Source organism: Penaeus japonicus, unplaced genomic scaffold (genome assembly GCF_977035675.1).
Source record: "Penaeus japonicus unplaced genomic scaffold, GWHDUDI00000001_assembly GWHDUDI00000006, whole genome shotgun sequence".
Lineage (NCBI taxonomy): Eukaryota > Metazoa > Arthropoda > Malacostraca > Decapoda > Penaeidae > Penaeus > Penaeus japonicus.
The window spans coordinates 2,545,631-2,560,630 of record NW_028234408.1 but is presented as its reverse complement, the minus strand read 5'-3'; the positions used below and the strand labels follow the sequence as shown (position 1 = coordinate 2,560,630).

General features: G+C 44.2%; 1 protein-coding gene across 6 annotated transcripts in view; it reads left to right on the top strand.

Moving 5' to 3' along the window:
• LOC122250011 (uncharacterized) overlaps nucleotides 1-15,000 on the top strand; it is a 199,324-nt gene that overhangs the window by 183,898 nt on the left and 426 nt on the right. For 3 of the 6 annotated variants that reach the window (XM_086537566.1, XM_086537564.1, XM_086537562.1), the window contains 3 exons: nucleotides 4,443-4,526; nucleotides 6,220-6,348; nucleotides 12,628-15,000. The exon at nucleotides 12,628-15,000 is cut by the window's right edge and continues 426 nt beyond it. In XM_086537566.1, coding sequence (XP_086393692.1) covers nucleotides 4,443-4,526; nucleotides 6,220-6,348; nucleotides 12,628-13,349 — 935 coding nt within the window. In that variant the 3' untranslated portion in view covers nucleotides 13,350-15,000. Of the gene's footprint in view, nucleotides 1-4,442; nucleotides 4,527-6,219; nucleotides 6,349-12,615 lie in introns of all 6 variants that reach the window. The other 3 variants (XM_086537565.1, XM_086537563.1, XM_086537561.1) reach the window with 1 other exon arrangement.

Sequence of the window (15,000 nt, the reverse complement as noted above, 5' to 3'; positions counted from 1 at the left end):
ATGCAAAACAAAGAAGAGGCGCCTTGTTTTTTTTTTACTTTTTTTCTTTTTTTTAATATACCTCCGTGGAAGCGTGTGTAAATTGGTCCGCCATCCATCGCTGAAGTGTTTAATGCAGCGGTAATTACGGGGAGAACGATTACTTGATGGCGGGCGAGCGTGACCGTGGGGAAGACGTAGGGACAGACAAACAGCTACCCTTATCCCCCTTCCTTTCCCCCTCTCTCTTTCTCTCTCTTTCTCTCTCTCTCTCTCTCCATTTCTTTCTCTCCTTCTCGTTCGGTCTCTTTCTCTCTCTCTCTTTCTCTCTCTCTCTGTCTCTCCATCTCTCTCTCTCTCGCTTTCTCTTTCGCTCTCTCTTTCTCCCTCTTTCCCTCTGTCTCCCTCTTTCTCTCTCTCTCTCTCTCTCTCTCTCTCTCTCTCTCTCTCTCTCTCTCTCTCTCTCACCCCCCCATCTCTCCCTCCCTCCCTCCCTCTCCTTCTCCCTCCCTCCCTCTCTATATCTCCCCCTCCCTCCTTCCCTCCTTCCCCCCCCCCTCTCTTCTCCCCCCCCTCCCTCCTTCCCCCCCCTCTCTCCCTCCCTCTCCCCTCCCTCCCCCTCTCTCCCTCCCCCTCCTCCCTCCCTCCCTCCTTCCCTCCCCCCCATCTCTCCCTCCTTCCCTCCCTCCCCCCCATCTCTCCCTCCCTCTCCCTCTCTCCCTCTGCCATAATCTGCCAATCTGTTCCTTAAACGTTTTCGTATTCGGCGCTTCTGTCCGTTCGCAACAGCGTTCTTTCACCCTGCTGTCCGAACTCAGAGATAATAGTTACGTATCTCAGAGAGACGTTGTAATTATGTATCTTATCGCGGTCCCGATCATATTGTTGTATGTAGTACGTATCCGGAATTAGGTAGGCCTGGTTCATGTTGCTTCGATCCCTGGGTTTCCTTACTTGATGAATTTCTTGTGTGTTTTTTCGTAATCATTTGCGTTTTTTTTTTTTTCTTTCTTTTTTTAGTTTTAGTTTTTTTTTTCTAGATGTTTTCCTGGATTTGTTGTTTTAGAGGGTGTGTTTTTCAATCTTTGTATTTTTGGTTGGATTATTTTAGAATGTGTTTTCGTAGGAATTGACTTATCTATGTATCATATTTTTTTTTCTTTTCTTTCTTTCTTTTTCTCTCTACACACACGTCTAGTGACAGCAGCTATTCCTTCCCACACGGCCCCTTTCTTGCCTCTATTTTAAGGATCATATAAATAAATTAAAAAAAAGAAAAAACTTTCTCAGTACAGTATCCAAGTCATGAGTCCGTACTCCACTGGAACTCCACACAGATAATGTGACTCCGCTTGATGTTACTGTAATTTCTAAGATTGCCCTTATGCCCAGTGCGGAAGCCAGCAGTCAGAAATTACCTCATTTCTAGGAGGATGAAACACACTTTGTTCGTCTCTCAAGGAATGCACTTTCGGAGCACTCATTAGCAAGAGTCAAACTGGCCGTACTACCTGTCATTTCAAAGCAATTTCTGTTTTCGATCTCATTGCAAATGGGATCGTACACACTAACAAGTTGTTTGCAACCTAATTGCTAATTGCGAGTATAAACACGGAAAGTAGATCAAAGAATATATAACCCCTGATTTTTTTTTATATATATGTCTATAACCTCTTTTAACATTAAACGCAAATCGTGTTAGTAACTTATTTCAACTCGCATTTACGTGTGTTTCTCTTCTTCCATGTCTTCCACCTCCCCGTTCTCCTTCGCCATTAAGGTCTTCTTTGTTCTTATCGCATCTTTACGTTCCCCCAATAATTCGCCAGTAATGAAAGGCTGATATAATAGCGTGCAGTTTCCAAAGCTCCTTTTAATGTATAGTTTCTTGGGCCATCACGGAAGGGGCGGATTCAAGCTCGAAGTATTACGGACAGGTTAAGAAATTAATAGGTATTCTACTTGAAATAAGAGTACAGTGAGCCAAAAGGAAAAAAATATATTGCATTTTTTTGTCTTTATTACACTTTCCCCAAACCTTTCTTTCTTTAGAGAGAATTGATGGTGCTTGTGAGAGGTGGATGTTTAAGATCTTTGAAGATTAAGAAAAGGAGAAAGGGCCGCTCGTACAGCCGTGTGACCTAATGCTGACAAAGCCTCGGTTGAAATTTTGATGCACCTCCTCTTCCTCCTCTTTTTCCTTACCCTCTTCCACTTCATACTTCCTCTTCGCCGTGTTCTCTCTTCTTCTTCTTCTTCCTCTCCCTCCTTTTCTTCCTTCTCTTCCTCCTCCTTTTCCTTATCCTCTTCCACTTCATACTCCCCCTTCGCCGCGTCCTCTTTTCTCTTTTCCTCCTCCTCCCCTCCTCCTCCTCCTCCTCCTCCTCCTCCTCCTCCTCCTCCTCCTCCTCCTCCTCCTCCTCCTCCTCCTCCTCCTCCTCCTCCTCCTCCTCCTCCACCTCCACCACCCCATCCACCTCCTCCTCCACCTCCTCCTCCTCCTCCACCACCACCCCATCCACCTCCTCCTCCTCCTCTTCCTTCGATCCATTATGCAGTTGCTTCCTTCGCCGACCGTTGGAGCGACCAAGGAGCTCGAGCTTGCTGTAGAGCGCGGCGCCATTATCCGAATTGTGATAAGCATTACCAGCCATTATGACGTAATTATCTGTGTTCCTCGCACGTCACGTGACAGACAGACAGACAGACAGACGGTCAGACAGCTTCGGCGGTTACCCTGTGGCCGAGGTGGAAGGATAGGGGGGGGGGTGAGGGGGAGGAGAAGGGGAAGGGGGAGGGGGGAGGTATCGTCATTAGCAACATGTCACCTCCACTCACGTAATCAGCCACGGCTCATGCCTTTTCATTGCAAGGCTTCTTCCCTCCAGGCCTCTTGCAGGAAAGATTGCCCTTTCATCCTTTCGTACACCGTATATATATATATTTTTTTTTTAATAACTTTTTTTCAAAATCTAAATCAGATCGTCCGTTAAGATTATCGATATCGTGTGGCGATTCTTTTGTCTGTTGCTCTTATTTTTTAGGTCTTACTGTTGTATATTTTGTTTTTTACTTTTACGATTAGGTTTTAGATCCTGTTGCTAGGTGAAACTTTTCTTTTTTGTGTTCTTAATCTTATTGGGTCATGTTATCATTTCCTTGCATGACATTTTTAATTACTTTTCATGTAGGCCTACGTAGAAATAACCGTGTATATCTGCCCTTTGGTAAGCCATCTTTTCAAAATGGCCACCATAAACAGAAGAATAAAGACAGGTCTGCATGCGCAAGTTCCGTCGTCAATTAACGTTTATACTTCCGCACTATATGTCGTCGAAAATCTACTCGAAAAAAGTGACAAAGTGTTCCGGCATTTGCGGTAGTCGTGTTACTATGGTCATACTCGACAGCTACCGGTAGACGCTTTGCTTAATTTTCTCTCGTATAAATATAGTTTACACGACAACAACAAAAAAAAAATAACCAAAGTTTTATCGCCTTCGATATTAATTCTTCCGGAGTCTAATTGGAGCAAGTCCGGGAGCTGGGGAGAATAATAATAAAAAAAATAATAAAAAAATGATAGCGTTTAATTTCCCGTAGCGTTACTGATGTCGTAATTGATAATTAGCGTGTGTGTCAGGTAGGTGCGCGAGGCAGCGATGCACTCAGCAAGCCGGGCGGAATGATGTGTCCATCTTGCCGCTAGACCGACGTGCTTCGTGGTCGCTGGTGCACCATACGCCATTTTTTGTGTGCTCGTCGCGGTGTGAAATTCCCGTTTTCTGAAGAATAAAGGCAGGGCTAACACAATTAATTTCCGAGAGAATATGGGGGTGTGTGCGTGCGAGTTATGGGACGGAGGCCGTGGCGAGAGCTCTGTAATCATTCCGCTTGACTTGTTTCAATATCGTAGAAAGGTGAAGTACCTATGGCCATGGCTTCCTGTGGCAAAGACGAAATGAATACACCTGCGTTCTCGAGACTATATACACGCGTTTTTTCTTTTTCTAAACGTCGAAGCTTTCTAGTTTATATGCACGTGTTCTCTAAACGTCTTGTGATTTCTAGTTCATAAACACGTGTTCCTTAAACGTCGGCGCTGTCGCTGTCTTCTGCCGCACTAATAGTGAACTTCGACTGTGTCTCATCCCTTTTGAACAGGTGGCTGAATGGGATGATGAGCGTGGGGTTCGCAATATTATTATCATTACGAAGGCATATAATACGGTTTCCTAAATTTGGGAACAAATTATTGCCCCTTAAAAACTAGGGATGATATTATCGTAAAATCCCGAGGTAATATGTGGAACTTCCTTTTTGACGAAATTGTAATGTTTATTATTATTATCATTACCCCATTTACCCCATACAGATTACAAGAAACTTATGACATGCGCTAACGCCGCTGTTCTTTTTCCTGCATCCTTGAATCCTCAGTTAAGTTGCATTTTTCCTTGCAGACCCTACACAGTCGATGGGGCTGGGCACGGCAGACAGTCACTGGACCAGTTACAGCGGTACCCACTACTCCTCTTACATACCAGGTAAGGTTTTTTCTCTACAAGTCACGTGATTCCATTCATCTGCAAAGGATTTCATTCACCAAATTGCATAAGTTTTCTCATGAATTCGTTTCGTATGGAATGAAATGTGATCTTGTCTAGGTCGCTGTATTGCTCTCGCTAACCGTGATACATCTCTGTGTAACACAATCATGCTAACAAAATGTGATAGGGATTGATTATCTCACTCTATTGAGGCCCTTTTAGAGGACCTTTATCTATAGGAAAATGAGGCTATGACTTCCTTCAAGAGGCCTATTAAAAAAAAACAAAAAAAACAGGGATTATATAAGAAACTAAAAGCCAACTCTCGCAAACTCACTTACTCTGTGATCTCACGTTAAGATTATTCAAGTTGAAGACACCCCACCGCAGCCTTCCATTAATTCTCCGTGGATCATGATAGCCATAAGTACTTGTTAGTAGCATTTTCCGAACTTAAAAGCGCCAGGTGGAAGGGGGGGCGGGCGGGGGGCGGGGGGAGAGTGTAGGGGGGTGGGGGTCTGAGTCACTTAGGAAAGTTTATGGCGGAAAATTCAGCTTATGATATAGTCATGAATTATCTGTTTTATATTTAGCGATATAAATGGAATGCCTGTGATTTGTGTCGTCATTGTGGGGCTGCATTACAGGAGCAGTTAAGAGTTTTATTACCCCTAAACCTCAAGCAGCGTTCACTAGGCGTTTAGATAAGGATCAGCGCCGTACCGCCCGTCATGGAACTCGGGGGAAATTTGGTACGTGTACTCTGCAAATGCAAGATACGAGACTCCTGCAATGACTCAAACGCAAATGCAAGATACGAGACTGCTCCTCGCTACTCTGGGTCATTTATAAGTTACGATGCAGGCACACGTTTTGTTGTTGTTGTTGTTTTTTTATGCATGGGTTCTCGGGGTTAAGGCAGGCAGTCGCGCGTGTGTTCCTCGGACAAGCAGACGTCTCCAAGTACGCTATCTGCTTGCTGGGAGTCTTATCGTTGCGATGGCTGGAGAGTGCGTTCGGTGTTCGGCCAGCTTGCAAACAGACACTGCAAGAGGGCGGAGGGGGTAGGGGGGTTAAGGGGGTAAGGGGTAGAGGGAGGGGGAGGGTGCTGCAGTGCACCCGTGTCTTCCACAGGGTAGTATTATCCTCAGCTTGGCGCTTTGTGGGATTATTACAATATTTGTCTTTCCGGACAGGGCTTCATTACCGAATGTGCATCTTTTTTTTTCTTGGCTGGCTTCCTTAGTTTCACGGTAAACCTCAGCTCTTTTCAGTTCCACCTTTAGAACACGGGGGCAACTTGTCCGAATGGCTGCGATCATTGGCGAGGCATTGTAAAGCCGAACGCAAACGCTTAGGGTGTTTGGGTTACGTAAATACCTGATGATTGCTCTTTTAGATGCTGAGATCCAATCATAATTTGTCAATTTACTACGATATTTCATTTCTCACAAGTCTTCTTGTGAGCATTAAAGAAACTTGGAAATATATATTTCTCCTTTTATCGGAACGAGGCAGGACTTACTCGATCCTGCTCATTTTCTGCTCATCTTGAATTTGCAACAAATATTGTTGCTTCTTTTCCTGTGTGCATCTCATGACATACCTTGATGAAGAAAAATGAAGCACATATTCTCCCTCGTTCTCCTCTCCTCTGCCTCCCTTCTGACGAGCCTCGCTGTCCCCACAGGTAGTCTCACGGGAGGCAACAGCTCAACGTTGCAGAGCGGCTTCTCCTCCACGCAAGGTCTCGGCTACAGCAGCGACATCAGCCAGCAAGTCAACACGCTCGAGTCCAACTCCTCGCATCTGTCTTCTGGTGAGGAACCAACGGCTTTGTTTCGCGTCTCACTAATAACATTAGGAGTTTCTCGCGTCTGAATGATAACACTTGGAGTTTCTCATGTCTGATTGATAACACGAGGAGTTTTCTCACGTCTGAATGATAACACTAGGAGTTTCTCACGTCTGAATGATAACACTTGGAGTTTCTCACGTCTGAATGATAACACTTGGAGTTTCTCACGTCTGAATGATAACACTAGGAGTTTCTCATGTATGAATGATAGGACTAGGAGTTTTCTCGCGTCTGAATGATAACACTAGGAGTTTCTCACGTCTGAATGATAACACTAGGAGTTTCTCACGTCTGAATGATAACACTAGGAGTTTCTCACGTCTGAATGATAACACTAGGAGTTTCTCGCGTCTGAATGATAACACTTGGAGTTTCTCACGTCTGAATGATAACACTTGGAGTTTCTCACGTCTGAATGATAACACTAGGAGTTTCTCGCGTCTGAATGATAACACTTGGAGTTTCTCGCGTCTGAATGATAACACTAGGAGTTTCTCACGTCTGAATGATAACACTTGGAGTTTCTCACGTCTGAATGATAACACTTGGAGTTTCTCACGTCTGAATGATAACACTAGGAGTTTCTCGCGTCTGAATGATAACACTAGGAGTTTCTCGCGTCTGAATGATAACACTAGGAGTTTCTCGCGTCTGAATGATAACACTAGGAGTTTCTCGCGTCTGAATGATAACACTAGGAGTTTCTCGCGTCTGAATGATAACACTTGGAGTTTCTCGCGTCTGAATGATAACACTTGGAGTTTCTCACGTCTGAATGATAACACTAGGAGTTTCTCGCGTCTGAATGATAACACTAGGAGTTTCTCGCGTCTGAATGATAACACTTGGAGTTTCTCACGTCTGAATGATAACACTAGGAGTTTCTCGCGTCTGAATGATAACACTTGGAGTTTCTCGCGTCTGAATGATAACACTAGGAGTTTCTCATGTCTGAATGATCACACTAGGAGTTTCTCGCGTCTGAATAATGACACTTGGAGTTTCTCATGTATGAATGATAACACTAGGAGTTTCTCATGTCTGAATGATGACAATAAGAGTTTCTCATGTATGAATGATGACACTTGGAGTTTCTCGCGTCTGAATGATAACACTAGGAGTTTCTCGCGTCTGAATGATAACACTTGGAGTTTCTCACATCTGATTGATAACACTAGGAGTTTCTCACGTCTGAATGATAACACTAAGAGGTTTTCACGTTGCTTTCAAACTCAAACAATATGTAGGAATTTATGCATGATATTTATGAATATATAGATTATATATATATATGCCTTTATGCGATGTATAAAAATGCATGCATGATATGACACGATGTATGTGTATACCGTGTGTGTGTGTGTGCGTGTGTGTGTGTGTGTGTGTGTGCGTGTGTGTTTGTGTGTGTGTGTGTGTGTGTGTCTGTCTGTCTCTCTGTCTGTCTCTCTCTCTCTCTCTCTCTCTCTCTCTCTCTCTCTCTCTCTCTCTCTCTCTCTCTCTCTCTCTCTCTCTATTTATCTATCTGTCTCTGTGTGTGCACGTTTGTATATTCACATAACTACATACCTAACGCTTGTACACAAACACACTCCCAGTCCATAAACTCACCAGCATATAAAAACGTGGCTCGAAGTTTAATTGACCCGCAAGATGAATGGCGCGCCGCTAATAGAGCATCGGAATAATTTGTCAACGGGACAGTTCGAATAGAGTTTGTTCGGTAATAGAGAGTCAAGCAGGAAGGCATTGGCCGGATGTGTGAAGGCGGAGACGGGCTGTGATCGCCGCCCTCATGCTGTGCTTGCAATGAGCCGCCCGCGAAACGCCGTGGGCGCCCAGCCTGACAGGCCGCCGCCGCCGCTGCTGCCGCTGTGCTGCCGTCTTGTTTCACTCTCGCTCTGTCCTTCTCTCTTTTTTCTCTCTTTTTCTCGCTTTCTTTCTTTCTCTCTTTCTCTTTCTCTCTCTCTCGCTTTCTTTCTTTCTTTCTCGATTTCTCTCTTTCTCGCTTTCTTTCTTTATCTCTCTCTCTTTCTCTCTCTCTCTCTCTCTCTCTCTCTCTCTCTCTCTCTCTCCCTCTATATATATATATATATATATATATATATATATATATATATATATATATATATATATATATATAAATATATATATATATGCACACATACATACATACACACATATACACATATATATATATATGCTTGCTATCCATTAGTCCACACACATACATCTCTCTGCGCACGTGTTAAACCACCTTCCCAAAACAGCCACACAATCCATATAATCCCCACTCACTATCAATATCAGTCTCTCTGCATCAATCTATCCATAAATCCATTAATCCATTTACCTCATTTATCACATTTGTCCTTTCTGTTATTATTATTGTTTTTTTATCATTATTATTTTTGTTATATTATTATCTTTATTATTATCATCATCATCATTGATATTACTATCACTATTATCATTATTTTTATTACAATTGTTCTATTCACTTATGCATCGATTGTCTTTGAACGAGTGTAGAAATACCGAGCTTTGTTGACTTAGGAAGAATAGAAGCAGTCAACAGATGGGCGATTGAGTGTTTCATGCTAAAAGGTCACGGATTCTCAACCTTTTGAAGACCGCTGTATTTGTGGGTTATTAAAGGCGGGATTCCTCTACCCTAAGGCTGCATGTATGATAGTGTGTATATATCAAGTAAAAAAGGGTGTATTTTGTGATCGTATACATTGGGGAAAAGAAGGTGTATTGTTGAGGGTGTATGTCGAGTTTTGTGTTTAAAAAAAGGGTGTATTTATGGTGATATTAAGAACGAAAAGGGTTTTAGATGTTAGGATTTCGTTTCTTGCTATCTGAAAGGAATTATTTTCGTTTGACACAAATATGATGATGATGATAATGATAATGATAAGGATGATGATGATATGATTTTAATGATGATGATGATAATGATATTGATATTAATAATGATAACAGTAATGATAATAGTCATAATAATAATGATAAAAAGTTTTATGCTTCTGTGCACTTCAGGGCTTGATTTTCTCAATGTTGCTGTTTATTTAGGTTAATGCGTTTTCCTTTGTGTCTATAGCTGTGAGATGGAATGATTGCTTCTGGAATTATTATTCATTCGGTCGGAGGCGTGGGCGTGGGCGTGGGGAGGGTGGCTTTATATTAAGGTGTGTGTGTGTGTGTGTGTGTGTGTGTGTGTGTGTGTGTGTGTGTGTGTGTGTGTGTGTGTGTGTGTACATACATACATCTATACATACATATACATGTATACATACATATACATGTATATACATACATACATACATACATACACAACCACCACCCTCACTACCAGTCCTCCTCGTCCATATTGCCCCGCTTAAGATGCCGTCCGCCCATACGGATGTGGGTAATCACAATGATGTACTCTATGTTGCCAATAATAAAAAGATGAAGCAAGGGTTAGTGAGAGAGAAAAACAACAACAACAGCACCGCCATCACTTGTGGGAACAAGGCGGGCTTTATCGTTTCTTGATATTGGGCGATGATTTGTATGGGTGTGTGTATGTGGGGGGGGGGGTTGTGTGTGTGTATGTGTGTGTGTATGTGTGTGTGTGTGTGTATGTATACGTGTGGGTGGGTGGGTGTATGTATGTTTGTATGTATGTATATATATATATATATATATATATATATATATATATATATATATATATATATATATATATATATATATATATATACACACAGAGAGAAAGAGAGAGGGCGAGAGAGAGAGAGAGAGAGAGAGAGAGAGAGAGAGAGAGAGAGAGAGAGAGAGAGAGAGAGAGAGAGAGAGAAAGAAAGAGAAAGAGAAAGAGAAAGAAAGAAAGATAGGGAATGATACATTGGTCCTCATATTACCCAGTTCGTGAGCCTGAACGCAAAACAAATACCTCCGTGAAAAAAAAGGCCACGTTGAAGTGAAAGACCGCGAGAGAGAAAATTCATACGAAAACCTCCTATCGACTGAACAAGACGAAAAAAAAGAAGTTTTAAAATGAAAGGAAGAACATAGAATGGAACATCGACTTTCCGACAAAAGCGCATTCGCGGGTAAAATAAAACATCGACTTCCAGTAGTCGCGGATCATCTGGTAAATCCAGTTGAAATCTCCAGAAATTATTTTATGTGAAGAGTTTGTATGACTAAGAGAGACAGTGTTATTTTTCGTGCTTTACTCTTTCTTTCTTTCTCTCTTCTGCTGGCATGGCAAGAAAAAAAAATCATTGAGATCCAGGAAATACAAGACAGTCAGAAAAGTGAAATACTCGGAAGTGTTATTCATAAAACTCCAATGACGATAATCAGAGATGGGAAAAAAAGTCTCAATATTTCTTCTAATAATTTTTTTTATTGCTCCACTACGGAACTGAAGCTCAAGATAATAAGGATTTAGCTGTAACGATTACAAAGCGAGTCTGTACTTTCCTGTGTTCAGCCCTTTTTCTTCGTCTAGAATTCATACATATATGTCTTTACGTTCACTGTTATCAGGACTCTTGTTGTAGGAGTGTTTCATTAAGGTTTAAGGAGTTTCCGATGCATGAGATTTACCTCGGCAAGATCCGGTGTAATCAGCTGTACACCACGTTTGATTTCGTAAAAGAAAAAGGAAAAAAAAAAAAAATACTAGGGAACATTCACTTAGTCCGGCCGGGTGTACAGATGGTTCGACGACGAGAGAGGAAGAAAAAAATGATTAAGATCCTCGATTATGTATCAGATTGCTTAATGACATCAAGCAGACGCAAGCACAGTCATCAGTGTCGACGGATGACTATGTTCAGCGGCGGATTCCCCGGTGAACAAGAGGCTGGTTGATGTCGGGTCGACGCAAAACTTGCAGCTTTTCCATTCTCAACTTTTCACTAACCGCTACGCTGTGATTGATTGACGTGAATACTGTGATTGTCTAGAACGGTCGAGCACATTTCGTCTTCTTTTTTTTTTTTTTTGTCTTTTTTTGTAATCTAAGAGCATGGAAATTTAACAGGATGTAGTCTTGTCTCTCTCTCTCTCTCTCTCTTTTTTGCATTTCTTGTCGAAATGAAATTCAAGCAGGTTAAATATTCATCTTCGTTTTGCAAGGGTGAGAATTTGAAAGGATCATCTTATGTAAGTAAGGTTTTTTTTTTGTTTTTTTTTGTTTTGGGGGGGGGGACCCGCTGCTCTTAGACATCCGGTCATAAAGTTTTGAACATTGTCTCGTTGCATATAGCACGGCTGCCCTTTGAATGTGTGCGTGTGTGTGTCTGTGTGTCTGTATGTGTCTGTGTGGGGGGGGGGGGAGAGGGAGTAATTTATACACATCTCTTCCTCCGCCATCTATCTCTTAGTCATTCACACCCACCTGTCCATCTCTTTTCCCTTTCCTTCTCACATATTCTCAATTTTCCTCCTGCGTTTCGTCGGAGTCACGCGTGATGACGTCACTGGACCAATGCGTCACTGGCGGCGTCATCGTGTTTTTGTTTGTGATTAAGAGTGAATCAGAGTTGTTGAAGGATTGCTATTTCTAGCACTCAGTGTGGGGATAACTTAAGTGTTTTGACTGTAGTTTTCCTTTATCTTAATTGCCTTATCCAGAGGCTAACTTTATCAGCTATTGTCATTTTGTATTTGGAAGATAAATATGCAGTCATGTTTCCCGACGACTCACAGATCTAGTCTTAATTACGTATGTTCTGAAACTTATGTAATGTGCTGTGTGAGTTGGCGGAGGCGGGGGACCTGATGACTCCATTGCCTCGCGCGTCTCAGGTCCATGTTTGTTGTGAGGAGGATTTTTTTTTCTCCTAACTAAATGTGATATCGATTGCCACAAGCCACCCACGTCGATATTTCCCAACCACAGGCCGCTCGCATTCATTTTGTGGCCACATTTCGCCCACGTCGTGCGTTCTGACCACATCTCGCCCACACATCGTGTTATCAACCACATCCTGCCCACATATTGTTTCCTAGCCATGCCCGCCGCACACATATTAAGTTCACGTTTACACTCGCCATTTACACGACTTTCATGGCCATGCCATCTAGGCTGGCGGCCACTCTCGTGAGCCGTGTTTTAATTACGCTTTGTTAATTAACGCGCGGCGTGAGAAGCAAGGCCGTGCCTCGTGCCGCGCCCTTGCGCCGCATCAACAGGTGAAGCTTTGTGTACATTCTCCCTAATTGCAGCTTCGTTCGCAGGTGTGATAGAGAACTCCCCGAGCTCCGGCGGCGACTACGAGGGCCTGGGCTCCCTGCAGGCTCCGCACTCCCCGCCGCGCCACGACTACATGCTGACGCGCTACTCCTCGCCGGACCCGCGGCACCCCGCCACCGGCACCACCGACCCCCGCCAGGACCTGTCGTGCGCGCCCTACACGCCGCCCTCCACCTCCACCAACACCACGGCCACGCCCTCCATAGCAGGGGGACTCCTGGCGGGGACCTCCTCGTCCACGGGCGGCGCAGGCAGCGGCGTCTCGGCAGCAGCGGCGGCCGCGGCAGGCGCTGCGGGCGGCGGGACGGGCAGCTACCCCGGCTACCTGGGCAGCGGCTACTACACCGCCACCACGACGGCCCAGGGCTACCTCTCGCCGAGCGTGTCGCTGCTGTACCCCCACCTGTACCCGCAGCAGGGGCAGCTGGCCCTCCTGGACCCCCGCCAGGCCACCACCGACCAGTACAGCGGAGCCACGGGCGCCGCCAACGCCGGCGGCCAGCGCGACTACACCCGCCACGACGGCTACCGCGACATGTCTACCGCCGGAGCCACGACGCCCGGCGCCCACCAGAGCATGATGGCCGCCCACATGACCCCCGACGACGGTCTCCACGCCGCCCACGCCCACGATCGCTACATGAGTAACGGGACGCGCGCGGGCGGCCCCTCCCCGAACGACCCCTCGGTGTGGCGACCCTACTAGGGCGCCGCGCTGGACCCGCCTCGCAGTGCCGCTCCGACACGGTGTCTCATCAACGACGTTTCTGGACTGAAGAGTCCGCTGCCTAAAGTTGAGAAATCAGCAAAATTATAATATCGCTATTTTTATGCGTTTAGCATTTATGTAATCACAGTGAACTTGTTATATCAGTTACTATGTGGCCTTATTAGCATATTTATTATAACATGAATTTCAGTACAGTATAGTGAGCAAGTTAACTAGTGATTCGTTTGCTGTTGACAATGTACATAGTATACATGCCTTACATTTATTAGAGTTTGTACCCTAGGAGTCCAGGTGCTTGTGTACCTGTGTGATGGTGCGATGACACAGACGCCGCCGCGTAGCATTTAAAGTACAACATTCATAGCCGTGTACGTTGGTTGACACTCGTCGGGACTGCGCCGCCCAACACACGCCCGCACGCCCACACACACGCGCGTACAGCCCTGCCTATGTATTGCATTCACCCGAATGTTCTACCATAGCTCGAAGTGAAGGAGGAAGAGAGGGCCAGATGGGCCACAGGAGGAGCGGTCCTCTGCGAGTGTCAGTGTCGTGGCCCGCGACATTACCGCAAGGCTCGGTTGTTTCCTAGCAGTCTTCCACCGTCTGGTTATTATTATTCCGTGCGAACTTCTGGAGGCGGACAAGTCAACGATGCGCTTAATAACGCCCAGCAGTAATGATGGGGAAAATACGTAATTCGACCTCCTTATTAATTAATTATAATAGTACAGTGAAACTATCCTCTCCTCAGAAGCATGTGTGACATGGCAACTATATGACTTTCAATACTCGGGAGAACTTCTACTTGTGTAGGAGCTTACCTGTTTGTCCTATCGTGTGTGAAGTTCTCTCTGTATATCTTAATGATGATGGGTCCGAACCGTATGTCTAAGTCTGGATATCATATATTCAGGTATTGGTCTCATTCCTGGAGAGGTAGAATGTCGGACGTATTGCTCTCATGTGGCAGGTACTGAAGTTGGGTGAGCTTCAGGAAGCAAAACATATTGGACGATTCACAAGTGAGGTCCGTCCGTCTTGATGCAGTAGTCAAAATTGTTCACCTTATGCTCGTTCAGTTCATTTGCGGGAGGATTCAAACCCCGGAGAGTTATTGTGATATTAATTAACAGCAGGAGCATCACTCGCAGCTCGTTTACTCGTTCAGATAGAATAGCTTTGCTCACTGGAATTATTGAGAGAGAAAAAATACAAGCAATTAAAAAAAATAAAAAAAGTGATGTACTGCAACAGATAGCAGAATGTTCTCAGCTTGTCAGTGAACACACCAGCCCCCCCCCCCCTTGCTCAAAGTCTCACCTGCAAGAGAGCCTGAATATTTTACCCTCTATGAACAAGGCAGGTTTTTTTTAACAGTTTAGGAATATCCATGATAAAAAAAAAAAATCATAGCTAAAGTTTTTTGTTTTTGTTTTTTGTTTTCAAAAAATCACCTATTTCTGACAGTCAAAACGTAACCACCATTAGACCACAATCCAAAATCCCTGGAACATGGATATTCCTTTTTTTTTTAATAATCTCGACGCAAACTGTTTAAGAATCCGAGCCAAGTGTCTGTGAAGGAGTCAATGACCATCTGCATAACAGTGTTTGTTATATACTA